The sequence below is a fragment of the Prionailurus bengalensis genome, chromosome A1, assembly GCF_016509475.1.
Source record: "Prionailurus bengalensis isolate Pbe53 chromosome A1, Fcat_Pben_1.1_paternal_pri, whole genome shotgun sequence".
NCBI classification, from domain to species: Eukaryota; Metazoa; Chordata; class Mammalia; order Carnivora; family Felidae; genus Prionailurus; species Prionailurus bengalensis.
This window is the reverse complement of record NC_057343.1, coordinates 178117926-178145216: the sequence shown is the minus strand read 5'-3', so window position 1 is coordinate 178145216 and position 27291 is coordinate 178117926. Positions and strand designations below refer to the sequence as shown.

General features: G+C 40.5%; 1 protein-coding gene across 3 annotated transcripts in view; it reads right to left on the bottom strand.

Moving 5' to 3' along the window:
* The window catches only part of UBTD2 (ubiquitin domain containing 2), a 64240-nt gene extending 49985 nt beyond the window's left edge, over positions 1 to 14255 (bottom strand). The window contains exon 1 of one of the 3 annotated variants that reach the window (XM_043595965.1): positions 14066 to 14255. In XM_043595965.1, coding sequence (XP_043451900.1) covers positions 14066 to 14135 — 70 coding nt within the window. In that variant the 5' untranslated portion in view covers positions 14136 to 14255. Of the gene's footprint in view, positions 1 to 14061 lie in introns of all 3 variants that reach the window. The other 2 variants (XM_043595981.1, XM_043595974.1) reach the window with 2 other exon arrangements.
* Positions 14256 to 27291: the final 13036 nt, after the last annotated feature.

Here is a 27291-nt window from a genome sequence, read left to right as displayed (position 1 = left end):
TGTCAGACAGAGAGAAGAGTAGGCCTAATAGTGCCAAGCTTCAAATGGGCTGAAAGGTAAAGTTCATGTCTTAAATAATGAAACAGCTTCACTTACAGAGTACATTATGAAGCCAAAAGTTGCTCCAGAAGAAAGAGACCACCTGTGGGCTTGTTACTACCCTTTTAATTCCTGGCAAAGGCAAGTCACGTGCAGGCAGTAAACAAACTTCCAGATCTAAAACCAGACTGCAATTAGTGATATAGGCACAAGTTACCACCACATTGATTCCCTTCACTATCTCTTTTTTAAGTAAGCTCTATGCCCAACGTGGGATTTGAACTCATGACCCCAAGATCAAACGCACAACCCCAAGATCAAGAGTTGCATGCTCTACTGACTAAGCCAACCAGGCCCCCCCATCTTCGCTATTTTTAATGTGTTACCTTTCTTTTGTTTGCTCTTAAAGTTTTATACTTAATTCATATAGTACTTTTTCAGTAATTCTATGAAACCACAGATATCTAATACAATGCCCACAACAGTATGGCTATCCTGAGAATAGAGAAAAACCAACTGAAATTATGTGTTAAAGACTTTTCCTAGGATCTAATCAACTAATTTTTTTTTTTTAATTTTTTTTTTTCAACGTTTATTTATTTTTGGGACAGAGAGAGACAGAGCATGAACAGGGGAGGGGCAGAGAGAGAGGGAGACACAGAATCGGAAACAGGCTCCAGGCTCTGAGCCATCAGCCCAGAGCCCGACGTGGGGCTCGAACTCGCGGACCACGAGATCGTGACCTGGCTGAAGTCGGACGCTCAACCGACTGCGCCACCCAGGCGCCCCATAATCAACTAATTTTAAAAACTGGTTCCAAAGAACTCAAGGAAACAAAACAGTTGCTTCAGAGTTCTACAAACATGATTCAAATTATATGTAAAATGTTACTTTTTAGGAATCATAACAAGACCCCACACATCAAATGTTAAATTTCAAACATACAGACCATCATGAAACATGTTCATCATGAAACTAATCATGGTGACATTGGAATAAAGCTTCTCTTACTTTCTCTATGCACATATGAAACTTAGGGAACTTCTTGAAATGGGTCATTGATTGGGAAATCAAGAGCTCTGCACGGTGCCTTTCGTTTAATACAGGCACACACATGTCCACTCATGTAACAATGTACCAGTGAACACACTAATATGGTACTGTGCAGGTCTGGGCCCCATTAAATGTCACAACAAGTTTAGATATACCTGCTCAGCATATTCTCATGACAAAAAGTAACTCAACAATGCTTAATGAAAATATAACATAAGTCACAATGCTGGAAGACATAATGTTGAAGTTTTGAGTACAGTTGATAGTGATTCAAACTTCAAAAAAAACCTATAGAACTTTATGAGACTCTAATTTTTTTTAGTGAGTGTACAATCAAAATAAAAGAAAATGAAATGCTGAGGCTGATACTTTAGTATTCAATGTAAGGTATACCTAAAAAAAGGAGATTCAACTGTTCAAAAAGTTTGAGTATACTGATCTCATCCAACAAACATGCTCATTTTATAGATAAGAAAAAAACAAGAAATGGGGAAGTCAAGTGACTTAAGGTCATATTAGATATAGAGAGACAGAGGTGGAACTGGAACTTTTCATTATGCTATATGGTTCTAGTTAACAAAGAGCTCTTGTTCTAGAATTAAATAAGTCTTCTATTAGTGGAATTTTACTTTCTCCCTAACACCATTATAAAGTCAAAAATGTATGTCACGCAACAGTTAACTGAGTCTAAGGCATTATGAAACCTCAAGTATTATGAAGTCTGTACCAGGCCAATGCAGCTTACATCCCGAGAAGATAAGTAATGTCGAAAAATAACCATGATGGGGCACCTGGGTGGCTTAGTCCGTTAAGCGTCCGACCTCGGCTTAGGTCATGATCTCACGGCTTGTGAGTTTGAGCCCCGTGTCTGGCTCTGTGCTGACAGCCTGGAGCCTGCTTCACATTCTGTGTCTCCATCTCTTTCTGCCCCTCTGCCACTTGTGCTCTCTTTCTCTCTCTGATATAAACATTAAAAAAAAAAATTAAAAAAAAACATGATAGAACCTTTTTATAAAAATGAGAGAAAGGAGGGGAGCCTGGGTGGCTCAGTCAGTTAACTGGCTGACTTCAGCTCAGGTCATGATCTCACAGTTTGTGAGTTTGAGCCCTGCATCAGGCTCTGTGCTGACAGCTCAGAGCCTGCAGCCTGCTTCGGATTGTCTCCCCCTCTCTCTCTGCCCTCCCCCACTCACACTCTGAAAGAAAGGAATGTAGATACAAAGGGTACAAACTTTCAGTTATAAAAAGAATAAACTCTGAGAATCTAATAATGTACAGCATAGTGACTATAGTTAATAATAGGGTACTGTAGACTTGCAGGCTGACAGTAGATCTTAAGCTTGTTTCTGGGTGGGAAAATGAAAATAAGGTTCAGATTTATTCAGTAATCAAAGATTATCCCAGTGTTGAAAGTTAGGAGAAAAGAACTGGGAAAAGTTTGGATTTTGGATCCAGGATAGCCTAGAAAATAATCACATTCTGTTAGTATTAGATCTACCAAATTTTCAGTTTAAAGAAAATACAGAGGCTAGAGAAATACACTAAATGACAATCAGACAAACCCAGAATGTGATACATTCTATAATACTCTTCAAAAAATCAATGTCATAGGGAAGAAAAGGGGAGAAGCTGTTCTAGATTTTAAAAAATTAAATACAAAAACAAATGCAATGTCTCAATGCTGAATAGATCTTAATTTGAAAAAAATAGCTATAAAAGGCATTTTGGGACAATTGGTGGACTGTGATTATGGACTTGATCTTAGGGAATAATCTTCTTAGGAGTGATAATGGTATTTACATGTTGAAGTGTCATAATGTCTATACTCTCAGTTAAGCAAATACACACACACACACACACACACACACACACACACACACACACTGTTTAATCTAAGTGATGGATATTCAAATGTTTATTATATTAATTTTTTCAATATGCTTGAAAACTGTCATTAAAAATATTTTTAAAAAGAATTAAGATATAATCTTGACAAAGATGATCTAATCCATTCTCTTCTTTCAACAATGTGAGAAATGGAGCCCAAAGCACCACAGATAATGCAGGCCTTTTCAAGAGATTAAAACTCAGGCAGGTCTGCAGAATCTTAGTGCAAACTCTTTCCATGTGCCAGAAACCTAGGACCAGAGACAAAAACTGATGTAGGACAAACATATACATACACGTACATATAAAAAAGGTGGGTTTTTTTAAGTTTATTTATTTATTAATACTACACCCAGCGTGGGGCTAGAACTCACGACCTCACGACCTCACCTGAGTGGGTGAGCCAGGCACCCCATGTGCATACAAAAAAGTGAAACACATTTCTGATGTTTAATATGTGACAATATGATTAAAATTACAAAAGAATAAAAATATGCTAAAGATTGTAACACCTTGCTACATCAGAATTTTGTATCAAATAACCTCAGAATGCAGCATTAAATGGGAATTAGCACACAAAAAATCCATTTAAATACCATCACCTATATATTGTCTCGCAACTGGTCTATTAATTGTGGCAACTGTGCCTTCCTAAAATCTGACAACATACCTTAATAACTTCATATTTCACCTACCCCTCCACAAGCTTCTTGCCAGTCCGCCAAAATGCCAGGTTTTCTCATATTGCTATACAAATAATTTCCTCTGCCTTCTACTTTGTCTCCATCTACTCCTCTTTCAAGACCAACTACTTATATCCCCTCTTCAGTGAAGCTTTCTCACCCTGCTCCCCACTATTCTCTGAACTTCCATAATACTTTTTCCATTGCTGTAGAGGCTTTAAAAAAAATTTTTTTTAATGTTTATTTTTAAAGGAGAGAGAAAGAAAAAAAAGAAAAAAGAGAGAGGGGCAGATGGGGTGGGGGAAAAAAAATAAAGGAGAGAGAAACAGAGAATGTGCAGGGGAGGGACAGAGAGAGAGGGAGACACAGAATCCAAAGTGGGCTCCAGGTCTGAGCCGTCAGCACAGAGCCCCACGTGGGGCTCAAACTCCCAAGCTGTGAGATCATGACCCGAGCAGAAGTTGGACGCTTAACCGACTGAGGCACCAAGGAGCCCCACTGTAGAGGCTTTTAAAACTTTTCCTAATTAAATGCATGATTCCTCTACTCAACCATAGGCTACTTGATATCAGAGAGCAGGCCTTATTTATATGGTTAGCTATAAGCACTGGCAGTTAGAAATAATGGAGGCTGGCTATTTTTAAAAGTTCCAGTTTAAAAAAATAAAATGTTTGCCCTGAGTTGAAAGTGATAGTTTATCATGAAGCATAACCAAGTGATCTGGACTATCTGTTACTCTGCCCCTTTGACACTCTTGTCACATAGTCCACAAGCACGGAAATGATCTGAACTGATGCAGAGGCCTGCCCTAGCTCATACCTATGAGCCAATCATAATACATGCAAAAAATTATCTGAAGGGTTTTGAGGACTTCATGAGAAAAGTCCAAAAGTCACTACTTCATTATTTAGTCAAGTCTTGATATATCAAGACCTCACTCACACTCAAGTAAAATTCACTTAAAATGACTTTCACACATTAGGATGTTTTTGTTTAGACATCTAACTTGAACAGAAATTCCATTTCCGAAAACAGAGCAATAATGGAAATGCCTAAAAGTTTTACTGCAAACACGCAAAAAACGGCATTACAACACTCAATGCATACTCAGCAATATTTAACCTCTCAGCTCAATATATGGAATATATTCAAAAACAAACTTGATTGTTGCTGACTGCAAGTCAAAAGTGGCTGATGCAAGGTGAATACATGCTGATTGTTCTCGGCCAACACACATGCATCTTTAAGTACATACGCGTTAGTAAAGTCTCAACCTATGGTCCTTGAACTACCAGTGAATCATGAGGAGCTTGCTGGTAGCCTAGTATGCCCGATAAGCAGAAGCAGAAAGCTGGGTAGGGATGGTGAGGGGCGGCGGGAAGAATCAGGTGCAATGGTCCACCAAATGAAGATAAACCATTCAGGTGGTCTGCAGTAAGGAAAAATGAGAGAATCACTAAATCAGCAAATTGATCATCATGCCCAATTAATATGATTATGTTGTTTAACGAAATCAATCTAATGCTTTCTTGCAACAAGAGAAGAATGTGTCTTGGTCAAAAGCCGCAAGAGAGATAACTAATTCATAAACACAATGGCAAAAGTTCCTCACTACAAGAGAGTAACACTCAATAATCATTCCTATTAGAAGACTCACATAAGTATAGTACCACTAGCAGGTGCTGCCAAAGCTCTGCATTTGCAGTAAGAAAATCAGATTTTAAAATAGGGGCGCCTGAATGGCTCAGTGAGTTGAGCGTCCGACTCTTGATTTCGGCTCAGGTCATGATCCCACAGTTGTGGGCTGACAGCATGTTGACTACTTGAGACACTCACTCTCTCCCTCTCTCTCTCTCTCTCCCCATCCCCCCATTGCATTTGCTTGTGCTCTTTCACTCTCTCAAAATAAATAATAAACTAAAACAAAAATGTTTAAACAAAAAAATAGGGGCTCCTGGCTGGCTCAGTTGGAAAAGCATCCAACTCTTGATCTAAGGGTTGTGAGTTCAAGCCCCATGTTGGGTGTAGAGATTACTTAAAAAATAAAATCTTTAAAAAAAAAAGTAAAATCCATCTATTAAAATTTCTCCATAAGAGAGGTGTTACAGGGGCACCCAGGTGGCTCAGATCATGACCTCGCAGTTCGTGAGTTCCAGCCCTGCATCGGGCTCTGTGCTGACAGCTCGGAGCCTGGAGCCTACTTCAGATTCTGTGTCTCCCTCTCTCTCTGCCCCATCCCCACTCATCTCTGTCTCTCTCTGTCTTAAAAATAAATAAAACATTAAAAAAATTTTTTTAAAGAGAGGTGTTACAGACTAGGATCATCAAAAATCAGAATGAAGATTCTTATCATTTCTAATGGCATAAAGATTCTACCCATAGTATATAGCACTAGCAACTGATTTTTTTTTAATGTTTATTTTTGAGAGAGAGAGACAGAGTGTGAGCAGGCGAGAGGCAGAGAGAGGGAGACACAGAATCGAAGCAGGCTCTAGGCTCTGAGCTGTCAGCACAGAGCCCAATGTGGAGCTCGAACCCACAAACTCTGAGATCATGACGTGAGCCCAAGTGGACACTTAACCAACTGAGCCATCCAGGCGCCCCCTAGCAACTGATTCCTAAATAAAATCAGAGATGAAAAAAACCCAGGCCATTTACTATCCATAGCAAGAATCTTTAAAAATGCCATTCCAACATAAAGTCCAAGATAATCTTGACTGGGAAAAAATGACAACCTTTTATTTGCTAGAAAACTGAAAACAAAATTGGACTAGCCAGGGATATAATATCCCATGTCTATTTTTAATAAAAACTTGAGTGCTTAAATCTCTTTCCAAAGAGGATTCAGCTTTTCCCACATCTCAGTATTTTCCAACTGTAGCGTCCCCGACCTAAATTTTGTTCTCATACCTACAGCCTTCCTACCCAGAGTTCCCCTGGATTTCCAACACACACCTTCTTGCTGCCTATTTTCCTTTTGGTCTTCCCCCACAGCTATACTCATTCTGGTAAAATCAAGCACCCTCTGCTTTATATCCAGTAAATGCCTCCTATTTTGTAGTATGTCTTTCTCCAACTGGCATAAAATTTTATGCATCCTACTCATAAAGCCACAGAGCTACCAGCCCAGAAAATAGGAAAAATTTTTACTTCAACTGTCACACTAAGGAGAAGGGCAGCCTAATCATCAGCCCTCCTCATGCTCGGTTCTACTTCATTTTTAATTATAGACCCAGTCCTAAGAGTAGAAGCGTAAGAAAATTCAATCAGCAAACTAATTAGATGATGTGAAGAATATATGGGACATTGAAAATACATAAGATAGAGATATGAATGATATTCTTGAAGAAAAAAACCAGTGTTTTGTAGAGAAATGTGTTTGTTCTGAAGTATATCAACCTCAAAAGGCCTACTGGTATATTCTAGGGCTGGATGCCCAAGAAGTCTACCTTGAGTCTGGATGTGAGTAATACACTACAGGTAGAATTTCTGCAAACACCACACTAGAATGAGAAGTTAACAAAATAAATTATTTTCTGAAATTGTAAGAATGGTCAGGTCCATCTTCTGTGAAATTTTCATGACTCAGTTCTTAGTACTTTCTTCTTCTTTTCACTTACTTATAGCAGACATTTTCTTTTACACCTTCAGTCAACCTCCCCCAAAGACTCAAAATCCACATTCCTAATCCTGAATAAGAAAGAGTTCCATATCTAAACATCTGGACCACCCTACATGATGTCCCAACTTAAAAATTCTTGCGTCAACTAAACCTTGGCATACTGAAAGGCAAATTATAGCTTGCCCCAGATAGCTCTTTCTTATTCCCCAAAACCTGCCAAGCCACCTCAATATTCCTGGTCACCCAGATTCACAAACATGGGTTTACAGATCTTCCCTGACTTAGGACGAGGTTACGTTCCAATAAACCTATCGTAAATTGAAATCATCATAAATTGAAAATGCATTTAATACAACTAACCTACAGAACATCATAGTTTAGCCTAGCCTACCTTAAATGTGCTCAGAACACTTACATTAGCCCACAGTTGGGCAAAATCATCTAACACAAAGCCTAATACCACGTAATTTGTCGAATACTATACTGAAGGTGAGAAACAAAATGGTAAGAGTATCCGTTGCTTACCCTCATGATCCTGACCACGTGGCTGACTGGGAGCTGCAGGTTGCTGCCTCTGCCCAGCATCGAGAGAGTATCATATCACCTATCATCAGCCATGGAAAAAAAACTAAATTCAAACTCTCAAGTATGGTTTCTACTGAATGTGTATGTATCACGTTGCACCACTGTAAAATTGAAAAATCCTAAATTGAGCCATCGTAAGTCGGGGGCTGTCTGTATTTTACTTTCTTTTCTATACCCCTTTATCCAATATAGTCCCAATTCATGCCATTTTTTTCCTAATGGGTTCCTTGCTCTAATCTCTTCCCACTGTAAGCAATCCTGTACAGTGCTTCTCAAACTTCAATATGCAGAGGAACCATTTGAGAATCTAGTTACAATGAAGATTCTGATTTACTAGGTCTGGGGGCGGGCCTGAGATTTTGCACTTCTAACATACTCCCAGGTTACAGCAAAACTGCTGGTAGCGGGACCACCTTTGAGCAGCTCAGATCACTATTTTCTTTTATTCCCTCAGCACTTGCGCAGTTTATCCTATAGTATATTTATCTGTTTACCAGTGTTTTACAGTTGTTTCATGTGTGCATATTTTATTATGCTTTCCTAAAAAAGGCTTCTGACATATTCAAGAAATAAGATCATGATTCCTTTTTTGGAACAACAGCAACCAACCCAATGTTGGGCATATTGTGGGTTTTCAATGCCTTTTGATTGTGAAATGCTTCTACGGAAAATGTAACAATCATCTCTTGATTAAGAAGTCGAAGTAGATTTATGGATTACTTTTGTCAACTTTTTAAAAACCATTTCACTACTAATCAACCTTTTCACCACATAAGACAGAAAATAAACTTCAAATAGTTTTCTATTCATAGTTAAGAAAGCAAATGTTAGTTAAGTTAGACTTATGAATTACCGGTTAAAGATTTATTCTTTCTCCATCAGTGAAGGATTAGTTAAATATACATTTAAAACAAAACCCAGAAGCCCAGGCAACAAAAGAAAAAATAAATTTGACTTCATTAAAATTAAAAACTTTTAGCCTGGGTGGCGCAGTCGGTTAAACGTCCGACTTCAGCCAGGTCACGATCTCGCGGTCCGTGAGTTCGAGCCCCGCATCGGGCTCTGGGCTGACGGCTCAGAGCCTGGAGCCTGTTTCCGATTCTGTGTCTCCCTCTCTCTCTGCCCCTCCCCCGTTCATGCTCTGTCTCTCTCTGTCCAAAAAAAAAACGTTGAAAAAAAAATTAAAAACTTTTATGCATCAAAGGACACTACCAAGAGAGAGTAAAGATGGGGCACCTGGCTAGCTCAGTTGGTAGAGCATGGGATTCTTGACCTCAGGGTTGTAAGTTCAAGCCCCACCTTGGGTACAGAGATTACTTAAAAATAAAATCTTAAAAACAAAAAAAAGTGAAAAGATGGGAGAAAATATCTTCGAATCATGTATCTGATAAGAGTTTATATACAGAATATACAAAGGCCTCCCACAACACAACAACAAAAAACCCCAAAACAACTCAATTAAAAAACAGGCAAAGGACTTAAACAGACATTTCTCCAAAGAAGATAAACGAACGTCCAAGAAGCACTTTAATTAAAAGATGCTCAACATCACTAGTCATTAGGGAAATGCAAACCAAAACCACAGTGAGATACCCACTACAAGGGCTATTAATTTTAAAAATGGGAAATAACAAGTGTCGAAGATATGGAGAAACTGAAACCCTTGTATGTTGCTGGTAGGAATGAAAAATGATGCAGCCACTATGGTAAAGTTTGGCAGTTCCTCAAAAAAGTAAACCATTTAACCTAGCAACTCCACACCTAGGTATATTATATCCAAAAGAACCAAAAACAGGGACTCAAACAGCTCTTTGTACACCAAAGTTCATAGCCACGTTATTCACAATAGCCAAAAAGTGGACACAGCCCAAATGTCTGTGTAGAAGAATGGATAAACAAAATGTGGTATATACATACAATGGAGTATTATTGAGCCGTAAAAAGGATGAGGTACTGATACTTGCTACCACAGGATTAACCTGAAGACATTATGCAAAGTGAAATATATCAGAAAGAAAAGGACAAATACTGTATGATTCTACTTATGTGAAATATCTAGACTTGGTAAATTCACAGAGAAAAAAACTTAGATTTAGAAGTTAACGGGTTGGGAGAGGGGAGAAGAAATACTCCTTAATGATCTAGAGTTTCTGTTTGAAGAGATGAAAAATTTTAGAAATACATAGTCTCTAAAACTATGGGGGGATGGTTGCACATGGGGATGGTGAATGTAATTAATGCCACTAAATTGTACACTTAAAAATGGTTAAAATGGCAAATTTTATATGTATTTTGTCACAAATTTAAAAATGAAACTAGAAAAAAAGAGAAACTAGCATTTTCTATCACAGCACTGAGTTCAAGTTCTGCCTGCCATTTATAAACAATGCAATGTTAAGCAACTCAATTTCTCTCAGGTTCAATCCATCCATAAAATAGAAATATTATCCACCTTCCAGAGTTATTGAAGACTAAATGAGAAAACCAAATCACTGAGCACAACATCTGTTACATAATACTGGATAAATGGTAGTTATTATTCAAAAACCACTGTTAACTCAAGTAGGTGTCTATAAGGCTGCTATAAATGGATACCCAAAAGAATTCCATGATATTCTCAAGACATTATGAAATAAAGAAATGAATGGCCAGCAGTTAGTTATCCTGCTGTAAACCTGGAAACTTGTGACCACCGAGGGTTAGTCCCCTTGGGATATCACTGACTATGCAAAACAAAAGATACACCCAGAAAGTGAGAACCCACTTTCTACATCAAGTTCATTAAAGAGGTGAACAAAATAATAGTTGGCTGTCTTCAACTAATTTCACTTTACTGTTTTTTCCCCACATACTTATTTTTAAAAATCATGAGATTTCATTCCTTAGCCAATGCCATGGACTATATAAAGCCTTGTCTAGAGGTCCTAAGTTCCAACCCCAGCATCACAATGTCACATCATAATAAGGCAGACAACTATACAGAACATGCTGTCTAAAAAATGTTCTAGGAACATGGAAGCCTGAAGTGAATTGCTAAATAATCTTGTATAATGTATATACTATACTTGTCTTGATGAAAATTAGGCTTTTAAAAAATGATCAAACTAGCTGAAACTCAGAAACTGAATTCTAGGCAAGATATGCCAGAGGAAGATACTACAAATGATTCCAAAATAACATGTAACACAAATCTTATAATGTGGGTTAAGCAATTTCCATATTCTACAGTCTTTTGCAAAAATTTCTCAAATTCCTTCAAAGTACATCCCTTAGTAAGCAAGTTTTTTTCCTATACGCAATTACTTGCATGCACAAGAGACTTAGATCCAGAGGGAAAGAGAAAGTACAGTATCTCAAATGGCCAAAAAGATTTTTAAAACAGTCATTTTTTACTAAGGTTACCTGATATTCAAGAGTCAAACCAATCTAGGGGCACCTATGTGGCTCAGTCGGTTGAGCATCTGACTCTTGATTTCAGCTCAGGTTATGATCTCAAGGTTGTGAGATCGAGTGCTCAGTGTGGAGTCCACTTAGGATTCTCTCTCCCTCCCTTTACCCTCCCCAATTCACACACTCTTTAAAAAAAAAAAAAAAGTCAAACCAATCTAAAATGGTGAGACTTGAAAACAATGTGAATGTAAAACTGTCATGAAAAATTACTTCATGTTGATAAAAGAATTTTTCATAACACAAATGTCCAGGTGAAAACTACAAACCATCAATTTATGTTTGAAAAGCAAAGGATCTGTGCCAACACCCTTAGGAAAAATACTCTTTCCCTTCTCAACAAAAACTACTATAATAAGTAAAAACTATTTAATGTGTTAACCTAAAACACTCACCTGAGCTAATTCCTTTAAACCGCAATTAACTCTTAACTATCGTGACAATAATGAAGAACAAAGTCTTCCATAAATTCCAAAAACAATGCTTTTATCCCACGCAGCCCCTTCCTCTACTTCTTCCACTCGTTACATGAGGCCCATACTTTCTCTTCAGAAGAAAAGTAAGAGGTTTTGTGGTTGGTGTTCCTTTTTCCTAAATTTTACTTTAGAAAGTTATAGCGCAGCTTAAGGTCCAGAGATCTCAGTTCTCAAAGAAACTAATACTATGGTTATCTAACTAGACACTACTGGTAATAAATTACCAAAAGCTAAGACTTCATGCTTTTAAAGGCCCGTGCTAATAATGCCTGGCTGGTCGTAAGTCACATTACCAAAAGGTTTTCAATAAATTGGTTCAAATTCATTACCAAGAAGAGAAAAATGTTTATTAAAATTTTTAAATGAGTGTAAAACAAATTAGATTTAACTGAAACTAAACACTACCAGGGTGGCCTGGCTGGCACAGTCAGTAGAGCATGTGACTCTTGATCTCGGGGTTGTGAATTTGAGCCCCGCATGGGTTGCAGAGATTACTTAAAAAATAAAATAAAATAAAATAATTTTTTTTAAGTTTATTTATTTTGAGAGAGAGAAAGTGCAAGAGGGTAGGGGCAGAAAGGGAGCGGGGAGAAAGAATTCCAAGCAGGCTCCACGCTGTCGGAGCAGGGCCCAATGCAGGGCTTGATCCCACAAACGGAGATCATGACCCTAGATGAAACCAAGAGTCAGACGCCTAACCAGCTGAGCCACTGAGACATCCCAAATTTAAAATCTTAAAACAAACAAACAAAAACCCACTATTTATAGCACATACTAGTGTATTTTGGTACCACTAATGATCACTTCAATTGCAGGAAGAATCATTTTGACCCCCAATTTGACCTTAACCCAGGGCTGTTTTAAATCATGCGCTTTTAATCTTCTGCTTCGTCCTCACTGGGGATCTCACTGTTAATGTGCCACCAAAACACAATGCTACGACTTGAAATGCACTATTAAGTAGTGTTTTCGTGGACAATTTTTTTTTCACCACACACTTCAATGAACCCTCAAACTATTCGTCCAGGATTTAATCATACAAGAAACCCACAGATTTTAATCAAGTGGCATGGCAAAATATCATGTAATTCAGGAAATTTATCAGCTAAATGTTAGTGTACACGGTTTACAGATGGAGCTCCAGGGACAGGGCGAGCAATTGGTCCAAAAAGCCAGTAAAAGAAAAAGTTGTAAACCCTCTCATCCCCCCCCCCCCCCAAACGATTTAGTTTAGGAACTTATAAATACGTCTTACATTCTGAGACATCTAACAGAAGGTTGGAACGGAACCAGCACTGTCATCTTTGCTATTCCTAGCTGTTTCTTCTTTAACTACAACATTCGGCCCTCTACACAAGCTATAGAGCGGCCTCAGCCAAAGGTCATTTAAGCAAAGGTAGAATTAATTGTATTGTTACACTGTTATACTACAATGCCGATTGAATTAAAGAGCTCTCCTCCGCCAGCTGCTATTTACAATAAATTAGAAGTGCGTTCCGTGTTCGAAAACTTTTAAAGCACTGGGCTAAGTCGGACTCCTGCATTTGTACTTTTACTCTACATATTTTCCTTTACGTAAGGCGGATAGGAATTCAACTAGCCCACCCCGACAGCAAACTGGCCCAACACCCGCAAGCCGTAGCAAGAAGCCACGTTTTCCTCGGGCGGACGGTTTCCCCACCCCTCCTTAAAATAATGCGTGTGGCCACTCGAGACTTCCCCAGCCAAGCTCCAGAAACTTGCAGGTTTAAATGGCCAAATTGGAACCAACCAGGGCAGCTGTCATCTGAAACTCAGGAAAGCTGAGACCAGCCAACTCTGCCGAACGAGGAAGGGTGCGGAGAGATGTGGCGGGGCCCGTCGGAGGGAATGCATTAAGCTCCCCTCCCCAACCCCCCATCAATTCGCTTTTCTGCAACCCCAGCGCCGCCATCCTGTTCCTGAATAATTAAACGGGCTGGAGAGGGGGTGAGGTGGCCAAGAAAGGCAGTTTCTGGTCCGAGTTTCCCGAGCCGAGGCGGTGGGGTCGAGAGGCCGAGGGCTACATCCCCGGCGGGCGAAGGACTTTCCTCAGGGGCCGGCAGGGCAAGGGGCGACCCCGCGGCCGGCGGGGCGGCCGGAAGCGGAGCGCGGGGAGTGACGTGGAGGAGGGGATGACAAAGGGGCTCAGGGGCCCCGGCCGCGCGGCCCGCGGGCCCGCAGGGGCCGGGACAGGTGGCCGGGCCTGGCCGGGAACAATGGGGGGCCGAGGCTGCCCCCTGGCGCTCACCTACCTCCGGTGCCCTCCGAGTTCTCGTTGAGGCTGCCCGAGGAGTCGTGCTGGGCGCCCACACACCCGCCCATGGGGGCCCCCGGCGCCTCGTCCGCCACCTCCGGGCGCTCGTCCGGCCCGCCGCCGCCGCCGCCGCCTCAGCCTCCTCAAGAGCCGCCGCCGCCGCCGCCGCCACCGAGCCCCGGACAGGCGCGCCGCTCCGCTCGCCCGCCGCGGCCCAGCCTCCGCCCCCCTCGCCGCTCCACCCACCGCCTTGGCTCGGCCCCTTCCTCCGCGCCCACTTCTACCTCAGCCCCCGGGCCGCCCGCCCGGCAGGCCTGGCCCGCGTGCCGCCCTCGCCTCCGGCTCGGCCCCGCCAGGCCAGGGCCGGCCCATCCCGGGAGGGCCGCAGCGCCCGCCTCGCCCGCTCACTGCCCCGCACACCCGCGTCCAGGCGAGCCCCGCGCCGGCGCCGCCAGTCCGCCAGGCCCCATCGGCCCCCGCCCCGCGGCGCCGCCCTCCGCACCCGCGGCCTGGGCTCAACAGGGCCCGCCCGGAACGGCCGGCGGGGGCGGGGCCGCGGGAGGCCGCGCGCTGATTGGCTGCGGGAGGGGCCGCGAGCCGAGGGCTGGGGCGGTGGGGAGGGCAGGGGAAGGGAGGGGAGGGGAGCTCTGAGCTGGAGGAGCGGAGGCGAACTGCGGATCTGTCCGGGGAAGAGGCAGCGAAAGGAGGCGTGGAGGAAGGATGGGGAAAGAAGAGAAGAAAAGGAGAGAGAAGGGAGAGGCAGCAGGAAAGGAGGAACAAAAGTGAAAAAGGAGATGTAGAGAGGGGCGAAATCGAGTTTCTGGCTGCTCCTCGGGCGTCAGCTTTCTCTTTCTCTGCGAAGCGAGTCAGAGGGGGCACAGAGAAGTAATAGAAGCCTCGTAGGCGGAAACGGGGCTGGTTCCCAAATAACTGGCGAAGGTGGGTGGGGGGTTCTTGGCCGAAGGCTGAGGTTCCAGCACCTTTGGGATTTGTGTAGAATTCAGTAGATTGGTACGCCGAGTCTGGGCTTCCCCTTGCCTGCACCGCTCCCACGAGACCCCCCCCCCCAAATCACTGTGCCCCATTATGAGACGTAGAAGCGGTCATTGTGGTTGCAAGCTGGACTCAGATTACAGAGGCGAGGCATTCCGTGTAGGAGAGATAAGCGCTGACCGTAGTTCTGAGGGCGTGGGTTCATTTCATCTCCACGGGATTGATTATTCAGACACAATGCTACTCCTTTTAGGTATTTACATCGCCTTTAGAACAAAGTATTAAAAAAAATTAAATACCCAGCTTTTTCGAAACCAGAATTTGGTACATGGACCACGCCCAACATTCTTGGCGGTCGCTATCCTAATCTAAGCCAAATTGTTAATGGTCCCTTCAGAATTGTGTTTTGCTATGATGCCTTAAAATTTTTTATCAGCCTGCTTGAGCCTTTTTAAAGCTTATTTCTGCCCAAGCTGTTTTAACTATCTGCTCCATTTTTATATCAGACTTTCTTTTTTTAACATCTTGGGTCGGCTTTTGCTTAGCATTAAAAAAAAAATTGTTTTTTTAAGTGAAATACTTAAGAAAAAGACTCTCTGCAGTTTGGAATTTGCATTTAAATATATTTTCATACACTGCTGGTGGGAGTGTAAATTGGTTTAATCTTTTTGCAAATTAATTTGGAAACGAGGATCAAGAACCTTAAAAATGTTCATACCCTTTGACTTGGGATTATCCCACACAAGGGTATCTAGCTCACAGAAATAGTCCAAAATGCAAAGACAGATTTCTGTCCTTGTATTCATTTGATAATCAGATAAAAATGAGGGTTTGACAAACAAAACCCTATACTTACATAAAAGCACAGAAATGTGAGAAACAGAAATCTGTTATATTAAATTTATACTGACAAATCAGTATTGTTCTGGGTAGTCATGAAAATTCAGAAGAGCTTATATACAATCATGTTTTTATGAGTTTTCAGAGGTTGCTCTGACATTCAGGTACTGTGTCACAAAGCCTTCTATCTGATCATTACCAGCTGAGTATTCACATTGGTAGACAGACATCACTTCATCACTTCCCTGAAGGAGAGAAGCTGCATGATGAATATCTTCAAAAGGATTGCTTTGTCCTGAATTTTGCTTTAGAAATGGCAGAAACCAAGACTTCCACAATGTCTATTAAACGGATAATAGGCACCCAAATGATGAGTGTTTCTGATGAGCACTGAGGAGTTGCCCTAGGAAGAGAGAGCCATGCCATTGAGAGATTTTCAGTTGTGCGTGTTCCCCTCCTTGCCTTTATCTTAAAGCAGAATCATGAGTTTCAAGGAGACAGAGTAATGTGGCAGTTAAGGGCCACAGCTTTGCTATCAACTTCCTAGGTTGGAATCTGGCTTCCATTCTGTACTAGCTGTATGACCTTAAATTTCTACATAGCTCTATTTCCCCACCTGTAAAACTGGGCCAATAACAATGCTCTAAACTCTGTGGGGGCTCTTTATTAACTGTCCTCTACTTCATGTCTAGCATCACCTATTTAAACTTACTGCATGGCTCAATCCACTTAAGACCTTCTTTAGAAACAGTGCCTTCTTTGTGTGTCTATGTGTATGTGTGTGTGTGTGTGCTTCTCTTTTTATATAACATTTTATTGAGCTCTATTTCATATAGTCTATATTTCACCAGTTTAAGGTGTACAATTCAAATGGATACAGCCACTATGGACAACAGTATGGAGGTTCCTCAAAAAATTAAAAATAGAACTACCATCAGATCCAACAATTCCACTTCCGGGTATTTACCCAAAGAAAATAAAACACTAGCTCAAAAAGATGTACGCACCCCCATGTTTATTGCAGCATTATTTATAATAGCCAAGACATGGAAACAACCCAAGTGTCCATCAGTAGATAAATGGATAAAGAAAATGTGATACACACACACACACACACACACACACACACACACTCACACAGTGGAATATTATCCAGCCATAAAAAAAAAGAAAGAAATCTTGGGGTACCTGAGTGGCTCCGTTGGTTGAGTGTCTGGCTTCGGCTCAGGTCATGGTCTCACAGTTGATGGGTTTGGCCCCACATCGGGCTGTCTGCTGTCAGTGCAGAACTCTCTTCGGATCCTCTGTCTCCCTTTCTCTCTGCCCCTCCCAGACTCATGCATGCACGCACTCTTTCTCTCTCTCTCTCTCAAAAATAAACTTAAAAAAAAAATCTTTAAAAAAAGGGGCGCCTGGGTGGCTCAGTTGGTTAAGCGTCCGACTTCGGCTCAGGTCATGATCTTGTGGTTGGTGAGTTAGAGCCCCATGTCAGGCTCTGTGCTGATACCTTGGAGCCTGGAACCTGCTTCAGATACTGTGTCTCCCTCTCTCTCTGCCCCTGCTTGCACTTGTCTTTCTGTCTCTCAAAAACAAATAAACGTTAAAAAGATTTTTTTTTTCCAGTTTCTGTGTCTCCCTTGCTCTCTGCCCCTCCCCCCCTCAAAAATAAACATTAAAAATTTTGTTTAATCTTTAAAAAAAAAAAAGAAGAATGAAATCTTGCCATTTGTGACAACATGGATGGCCCCTGAGGGCATTATGCTAAGTGAAATGAGTCAGAGAAAGAGAAATACCTATGATCTCACTTATATGTGGAATTTAAAACAACAATGAAAACAAAGCCAGTCCAAGCTCATCAATGCACAGACAGATTGGTTATTGCCAGAGGTGGGGGGGGGGGGGGCGCGAGTGGTGGCAGAAGAGTGAGTGAAAGGGTAAAAATGCACAAACTTCTAGTTATGAAATAAATAAGTCACAGAGATATAATGTACGGCATGGTGACTATAGTTAATACTGTATTGCATGTTGCTAAGGGATTAAATCTTGAAAGTTCTCATCACAAGAAAAAAATTTTATAACCATGGATAATGATGGATGTTAGACTTCTTGTAGTGATCATTTTGCAATATATACAAATATTGACTCATGCTGTACACGTGAAACTAATGTCATATGACAATTACACTTTTTTTTGGAAAGACAGCACGTGCATGGGAGGGCACAGAAGTTGGGGAGGGGCAGATAGCAAGGGAGAAAGAATCTTAAGAAGACTCAGTACTGGGCTTGGAGGCTTACTGAGGGTTCCATCTCACAACTGCAAGACCATGACCTGAGCCAAAATCAAGAGTTGGACACTTAACCGATTGAGACACTCAGGTACCCCTGACAATTATACCTTGATTAAAAATGATAATAAAGTATACAATTCATGGGTTTTTAGTGTATTTACAATCAATTTTAGAACATTTTCATCATCTCAAAAAGAAACTCCATACTTATTAGCAGTCACTCACCATTTCCTCCCGACTCACAGCCCCAGCTCAGGCAACACTAATCAATTTTTTGTCTCTATAGATTTGCCTATTCTGGACATTTCATATAAATGGAATCATACGTGGTCTTTTGTGGCTGGTTTCTCTCATGTAGCATAATGTTTTCAAGGTTGATCCATGTTGTATGATGTGTCAGTACTTCATTCCTGTTTATAGCTGATGAATTTTTCATTGTGTGGCTATACCACATTTTGTTTATTCATCAGTTGATGAGCATTTGGGTTTCCATTTTTGGGGTATTATGCATAAAGCTGTTATGAACGTTCATGTGTGAGTTTCTGAATGGACGTGAGTTTTCAGTTGTTTTGGGTATATAGCTAGGAGTGGAATTGCTTGAGCCTATGATAACTCTACATTTAATTTTCTGAGGAATTGGCAAAGTATTTTCCAAAATGTCTGCACCATTTTGTATCCCCACCAGCAGTTTATTTTTATTTTTTTAAGTGTTTACCTATTTATTTTGAGAGCAAGTGGGGCAGGGGCAGAGAGAGGGGGAGAGAGAATCCCCAAGCAGTGGGACTCTGACAGTGTGGAGCCTGACTTGGGGCTGGATCTCATGAACTGTAAGATCATGGCCTGAGCCAAAATCAAATTTGGACGCTTAACTGACTGAGTCACCCAGGTGTCTGCCTCCCCCCCACCAGCAATTTATAAGGAAATGTGAAATGGTACAGCTGTTTTGCATATGTAGGGTATCTCACCGTGACTCAATAAGATCTCAATGTATCTCAAGTGCCTTGCACTTCCCTGATGACTAAAAATGTTGAATGTCTTTATGTGCTTATAGACCATTTGTATATCAATTTTTGGAAAAATATTTACTCAGATCCTTTGCACATTTAAAAAAAAATTTTTTTAACGTTTATTTATTTTTGAGACAGAGAGAGACAGAGCATGAAGGGGGGAGGGGCAGAGAGAGAAGGAGACACAGAATTGGAAGTAGGCTCCAGGCTCTGAGCCATCAGCCCAGAGCCCGACGCAGGGCTCGAACTCACAGACCGCGAGATCGTGACCTGAGCTGAAGTCGGACGCCCAACCAACTGTGCCACCCAGGCGCCCCCCTTTGCACATTTTTAAATAGTATTATTTGTCTTTTCATATTGAATTGTAAGTGTTCTTTCTATATGCTAACCACAAATCCCTTAGCAGATATATGATTTGCAAGTATTTTCTCCCATAGTTCCATAATTTTCTTGATAGTCTCCTTTGTTTTTTTAAAATTTTTTAAAGTTTATTTTTTATTTATCCTGAGAAAGAGAGAGAGAGAGAAAGCGCACACTCACAAGCGGGGAGGGGCCGAGAGAGAGAAGGAGAGAAAGAATCCCAAGCAGGCTCCATGCTGTCAGCACAGAGCCTGATAAGGGGCTCGATCCCATGACCATGAGATTATGACCTGAGCAGAAATCAAGAGTCAGGTGCTTAACCAACTGAGCCATCCAGGTGTCCCATGATAGTGTCCTTTGAAGCATGAAAGTTTTCAATTTTCATGTCCTTTTTCCAATTTTTTATTTGATTACTTGTGCTTTGGGGCTCATATGTAAAAAACCACTGTCTAATCCAAAGTCATGAAAACCAACCCTATTTTCCTCTAAGAATTTTAATTTTTTAGTATGATGTGAGGTAGGGGTCCAACTTTATTCTTTTGCATGTGGATTTCCTGTGTTCCATCATTTGTTGAAAAGACTATGCTGGAGCACCCGGGTGGCTTAGTCAATTGAGTGTCCGACTCTTGATTTCTGCTCAGGTCAGGATCTCACAGTTTGTGAGATCAAGCCCCAAGTCAGGCTCTGCACTGACAGTGAAGAGCCTGGTTGGGATTCTCTCCCCCTCCCCCTCTCTCTTCCTTTTTCTCTGCCCCTCTCCCTTTGTCATACGTGCTCTCAAAATAAGTAAATAAACTTAAAAAAGAAGAAAACTTAAAAAAAAAGAAGACTATTCTTTTCCCCATTGGATTGTCTTGGCATTCCTGTTGAAAATCAGTTAACCATAAATGTTTTAGTTTATTCCTAGACTCAAGTCTATTGGTCTTTTTTTTTTTTTAAAGGTCAGGTTTGTTTGTTGGTTGTTTTTTTGTTTAAGTAAGCTCTATGCCCAATGTGGGGCTTGAACTCATGACCCCGAGATCATGAGTTTCATGTGCTATTGACTGAGCCAGCCAGGTGCCCCTATTCCATTGGTCTTTATGTCTATCTTTATGCCAGTACCACACTGTCTTGATTACTGTAGTTTCATACTAAGTATTGAAGTTAGGAAGTATGAGCCCCCCAAATTTGTTCTCCTTTCAAGATTGTTTTGGCTATTCTGGGTCCCTTATATATCCACACGAATTTTACCAGCTTGTCCATTTCTGGGGGAAAAAAAGAATTTTGATGGGAAATGTGTTGAATCTATAGATCAATCAGGTGAATATTGCCATCTTAACAATATTAAGCTTTCCAATTTAAGAACATGGATATCTTTCTACTTGTTTATGTATGCCTCAAATTCCTTTCAATGATATTTTGTAGTTTTCAGTGTGTAAGACTTGCACTTTTTAAAAATGTATTCCTGGGGAGCCTGGGTGGCTCAGTCGGTTGACCATCTGACTTCAACTCAGATCATGATCTCACGTTGTGGGTTTGAGCCCCGTGTCAGGCTCTGTGCTGACAGATCAGAGCCTGGAGCCTGGTTTGGATTCTGTCTCTCTCTCCCTCTGCCCCTCCCCCAATCATGCTCGCTCTCTCAAAAAAAAATAAAACATTAAAAAAAAATTTTTTTTAATTTATTCCTAAGTATTTTATTCTTTTTCATCCTATTGTATATTGCGTGTTTTGCTGTTTACAAGTAGAGTTATTGTCTTAATTTCCCTTTCAAGTTGTTCATTACAAGTGTATAGAAATACAATTGATTTTTGTGTATTGGTCAAGTCTCCTGCTGAGCTCATTTATTCGTTCATTTAATAGTTTTCCCTTCATGAATTTTGGGGCTTTGTTGTTAGGTATTATGTGTTTACAATTGTTACAATTGCAGTGCCTTCTTAGTTAACTTTCTTTAAAATTTTTTTTATTTGAGAGAGACAGAGTAAGCAGGGGAGAGGGGCAGAGGGAGAGAGAGAGAATCTTAAGCAGGCTCAACACTCGTTGTGGAGCCTGATGTGGGGCTTGATCTCATGATCATGAGATCATGACCTGAGCTGAAATCAAGAGTCGGACGCTTTAACCGACTGAGCCACCCAGGCGCCCCTTCTAAGCTAATTCTTCAGGGTGAACTGGCAAGTGAGAAAGAAAAAAGTGGGAAGAAGGGAAAAAGGGAAGGGAGAAATGAAATCCAGTAGCCATCAAACTTTAGTATGGATTTCAGTGGCCTGGGGAGATTCTTTAGATCACAGTTTCCCAGAGATGCTGATTTGGTCTGAGGTGGAGTCCAGCAATCAGCATTTTTAACTCACACATCGGGCATTTCCCGATGCAATTCAGACCACAGATGGGAATTCCAAGAACACATGGCCTTGAAAAACTCAATTCTCCCCATGCTGCCAAACTGTTTTTTAGTCTTTTTCATCCTCCACAAATGGCACCGTAATCCACCCAATTGCTCAAGCCTCAAACCCAAGACTTATCAGTGATTCCTCCATTTTCTTCTCCTCCCACACCCAATCCATTACCAAGTCCTCTTTATTCTATCCATTAAACGTAGTCTGAATCTCTCTGCTTTTTCTCTGTGTCTGCTGCCATCACCACTTCCTCTCACCTTGGCTACTGCAAAACCTTTTCAACTGAACTTGCTGTGGTTTCTCCTGTCTCATCCTACAACACATTCTTCCGCCAGCAGTCAACATGATTTCTAAATAACTAAATACACTACAATGCACACACTTGAAGTGTACATTTTTATAAGTTTGACATGTGTATACAGCTGTGAAACCATCACTGTAATCAAGATAATATGTCCGTTATTCCAAAAAGTTTCCTTATGCCCCTTGGTAATTAATCCCTCCCTACTGCACCTCCCCAGTCACCAGTCCTCAGGCAACCACTCATCTGCTTTATGTCACTATAGATTACATTGCATTTTCTAAAAATTTCTGTACATGAATATATACAACATGGAGTCTTTTATTGGTATGGCTTCTTTTAGCATAATTATTTTGAGATTCATCCATATTGTAAGGCTTATTCCTTTTAATTAATGAATAGTTTTCCACTGTATGGACATGGCAGTTTGTCGAACGTGTGGATGGATACACCATGTTTTCACAATTACAAGTCAAGTTGCTGTGAATGTTCATGTACACGTCTATGTATGGGCACATGTCTTCCTTTCTCTTCGGTAAACGTCTAGTAGAATGAATGGCTTTGGTTTTTGTTTGTTTGGAGGAACTGCCAAACTATTTTCCAAAGTGGTCTTACCGTTTACGTTCCTACCAGAATTGTATGAAAACATTACTTCCTCCACATCCCTACCAACACTTGTTTGGGGTCAGGTTTTAATAGTAGCCATTCTGATAGATGTATAGTGGATATCTCACTGTAGTTTTAATTTCCACTTCCCGAATGACTAATGAGGTTGACCATTTTTTTATGTGCTTATTTGCCATTTGTATATCTTCTTTGGTGAAGCGTAAGTTCGCATCCTTTGCCCATTTGTAAATCGGGTTGTTTGCGTATTATGGAGTTTGAGAGTTCTTTATATTTTTTGGATACAACTCTTTTATCTGATATATGGCTTGCAGTTACTGACTCCCAGTCTTTACCTGATCTTTTTATTCTCTTAGCAGTGTCTTGTGAAAAAGCAGAGTTTTAAATTTTTTATAAAGTCCAGTTTATCAACGTATGCTTTTATGGATCATGCTTTTGGTGTCATATATAAGAAATCTCTGCCTAATCCAAAGTCAAAAAGGCTTTCTTCTATGTTTTCTTCTTGAAGATTTAGAGTTTGGGGGTTTACATTTAGGCCTATTACCCACATTGGGTGAATTTTTGTGTATGGTATGAAGTATGGATCAAAGTTTTTTGTTTTTTAATATCTTTAAATATTTATTTATTTTTGAGAGAGCAAGCGTGAGTAGGGGAGAGATAGAGAGGGAGGGAGTCACAGAATCCAAACCAGGCTCCAGGCTCTGAGCTGTAAGCACAGAGGCTGACATGGGGCTCAAACTCACAGACCACAAGATTATGATCTGAGCTGAAGTTGGATGCTTAACCGACTGAGCCACCCAGGTACCCCTTGTTTTTGTTTTTGAATATACGTATCCATTTATTCAGCAATATTTGTTGAAAGACCCACCTGCCTTCACATTTTGTAAAAAAAAAAAAAAAAAAGACAGTTGTCCACATGCATGTGGGTGTCTATTTCTGAACTTACTACTCTGTCTCATGGATCTGTTTGTCTCTCTTGATGGTAACACCATATTATCTTGATTACTATAACTTTATTGTTTTTTATATATGTTTATTTATTTTTGAGAGAGAAAGAGAGATTGCATGTACACTAGAGAGGGAGGGGCAGAGAGAACGAGACAGAGGATATAAGCAGGCTCTGTGCTGTTAGCACAGAGCCTGATATGGGGTTTGAACTCACAAACCATGAGATCATGATCTGAGCTGAAGTTGGACGCTTAACTGACTGGGCCACCTAGCCACCCCTAATGCCTTATAAGAAGGACTTTATAAGAAGTCCTGATATTAGGCTGTATTAATCCTCCAATGTTGTTCTTTCTTTTCAAAGTAGGTTTGACTCTTCTAGGCTCTTTGCCTTTCCATGTGAATTTTAGAATCATCTTTTCAATTTCTACCAAAAAGAAAATGTGTTGGGTTTTGTCTGAGATAACATAGAATCTATAGATAAAGTTGAGGAAGATTGACATATTAACAATATTGACTCTTCCAACCCATGAACATGGTTTATCTCTCTTTATTTACATCTTCTTTAATTTTTATCAGCAATGCATTGTACTTTTGAGGGCACAGGTCTTGCACGCTTTTTATCAGATGTATCCCTAAGGACTTCAGTTTTAGATGCTTTTGAAAATAGTATTGGTTTTATAATTTCAATTACTGCTTGTTTGTTGATAGTACATGGATATACAATTGATTTCTGTATGTTGATATTGCATCCTACAAACTTGCTAAGTCATTTATTAGTTTCTAGTAGTTTTTTTTCTTTTTTAAGTTTACTTATTTATTTTTTGGTGGGGAGGGACAGAGAGAGAGAGAGAGGGAAAGAGAATCCCAAGCAGGTTCCATGCTGTCAGCATGGAGCCTGATGTGGGGCTCAATCCCATGAACCATGAGATCATGACATACAACCTGACCCAAAATCAAGAGTCAGACACCTAACCGACTGAGCCACCCAGACACCCCAAGTTCTAGTAGTTCTTTTAGAGATTCCATTGGATTTTCTAAATAGATGATCATGTTGTCTGTGAATAAAGAGAATTTTACTTCTTGTCCAATTTTTTGCTTTCATTGTCTAGCTTCACTAATGCAGGCATTACAATGCTGAATGGAAATGGTGAGAGCAGGCATCCTTACTTATTCTTTATCATAGGGAAAAAGCATTCATTCTTCACCATTAAGTGTGATGCTAGATGTAGGCTTATTGTTAAATTTGTGGCAACATATACCTAGCAAAAAATCCTGGTATTAGATATTTCAATTTTATGGAAGGGAGAAAGGAAATCTAAAGAACAGAAGAATGACCAACTAAGAAACAGCTAGGCCCCTAGGACTGAGAGAGTGTGTTTTAAGGAAGGGGCCCCTCTAGGATTAAGAGCCAGACCTTCTTAGAGAGGACATGGCCCTGGATCTGTGAATGGCAGAGAGGTTATTATTGTGCCGCACCAGTGAAGTTGCTGGAAATCTACACTCCAGGAATGGCTAGAAATTTGTCCCATAGGGTTCTGGGAACTGTTCATAGGAGGCATCTCATGATAGCCATTTTGCTATGTAACTACTTGACAGGGTTGTGCCTGGGGAGGCTGCTGCTTGCTGGGTGTTGTTAGCTCCTGTGTATTGTAGGACCCAACCTTGGAGAAGCTACCCATGCTGAGGAAGCCTACTGAATGAGTAAATGGAAATTCCTTCGGCGTTGTCTCTCCAGCGCCCTCTACTGTCAAAGCTAAATGTGTGCCAACTGACAAAGGCACAATATTTAAAGGGCCCATATCCATTTTCACAGAGCAGGCAATGAAGAGTGAATTTGGATATGAGATGCAATAATTTGATAACTGGCATAATTTTCCACCTAAAAACTTAAAAACCTTATATTTAACAATGATTGGGTATAAGGGAATTACTGAAGTTACAGAATTGCTGCATATCAGAATCTTTGGGATATATGTAAAACACATATCCCAAGGAATATTCATATAGCCAAGAAAAATTCATATCCCTAAAACCCATGTTGATAAAATTAAACAATCAATTGAATTGAATTAAAATTAATTAAATTCCCAATTCAAGTTAGAAAAAAAAAAAAAACAACAGAAGAAACCACAAGGAAGAAAATAACAAAGATAAAAGCAGGAAGTAATAGAGAACTAGAAAACAATAGATCAAAAAAATAAAAATTCTGGCTTTTTGCATAAAGTCAGAAAATAGACCAGCCACTAGCTAATTTAACTAAGGAGAAAGCAGAGATACGTGGAATAAGAAATGACAAGAGGAAAGTAGCTACTAATACAGAGGAAGCCAGAAAGTCATAAAACAGTCCTTTACATACACAGCCCTATGCAAAGAAATTTATAAACCTAATGAAATGGATAATGTGTCAGGAAAATATAGTTGGCCAAAATTGACTCTCCCAAGATAAAAAGTTAATCAATTTCAAGGAAGAAATATAGAATGTTATTAAAGAACTATCACACATCAAAACACCAAGCTCAAGTTTCACAAGAGAATTCTACCAAATCTTAGAAAATAGTCCCATTACTATTTTATAAGTTGTTCCAGAGTAGAGAAAATAAAGGTAACTTCTAAATTCTTTATATGAAGTAGGTTAGCATTGATATTTCAAGCTGATAAAGATACCCCACATAAGATAAAATTACAGACCAATATCATTTATACTGATTTAAAAAATCTGGAATAAAATATTAGCAAACAGACTCAAATGCAACATTGAAGAAAATAATAAACCATAACCCAAATGGGGATTATAGAAATGCAAGGATGGTTCAATGTTAGATATTAATATAATTCAACATATTTATAGATCCAAGAAGAAAATTCATGTGATTATTCCATACGTGTTTTATTATTATTTTTTTATTTATTTTGAGAGAGAGAGAGAGTTGTGAGTGCATGAGCAGGGGAGGCGCAGAGAGAGATAATCCCAAGCAGGCGCCACACTGTCAGTGCAGAGTCCAATGCGGGGCTCAAACTCACGAACTGTGAGATCATGACCTGATCCAAAATCAAGAGTAGGACGCTTAGCTGACTAAGCCACTCCCGGTGCCCCCGGAAAAGATGGAATTTTTTTTTTTTAATTTTTTTTTCAACGTTTTATTTTATTTTTGGGACAGAGAGAGACAGAGCATGAACGGGGGAGGGGCAGAGAGAGAGGGAGACACAGAATCGGAAACAGGCTCCAGGCTCCCAGCCATCAGCCCAGAGCCCGACGCGGGGCTCGAACTCACGGACCGCGAGATCGTGACCTGGCTGAAGTCGGACGCTTAACCGACTGTGCCACCCAGGCGCCCCAAAGATGGAATTTTTAATTAGTGTTGGACTAAGTGGAAAACTGTTGGAATAAAGTGACAAGATTATATTCATTCTTAACCCCACACATCACAAGAAATTCCAAATGGATCACAGCTTTAAACATAAAAGATGAAACCAGGTGACCAGATAAGGACTGG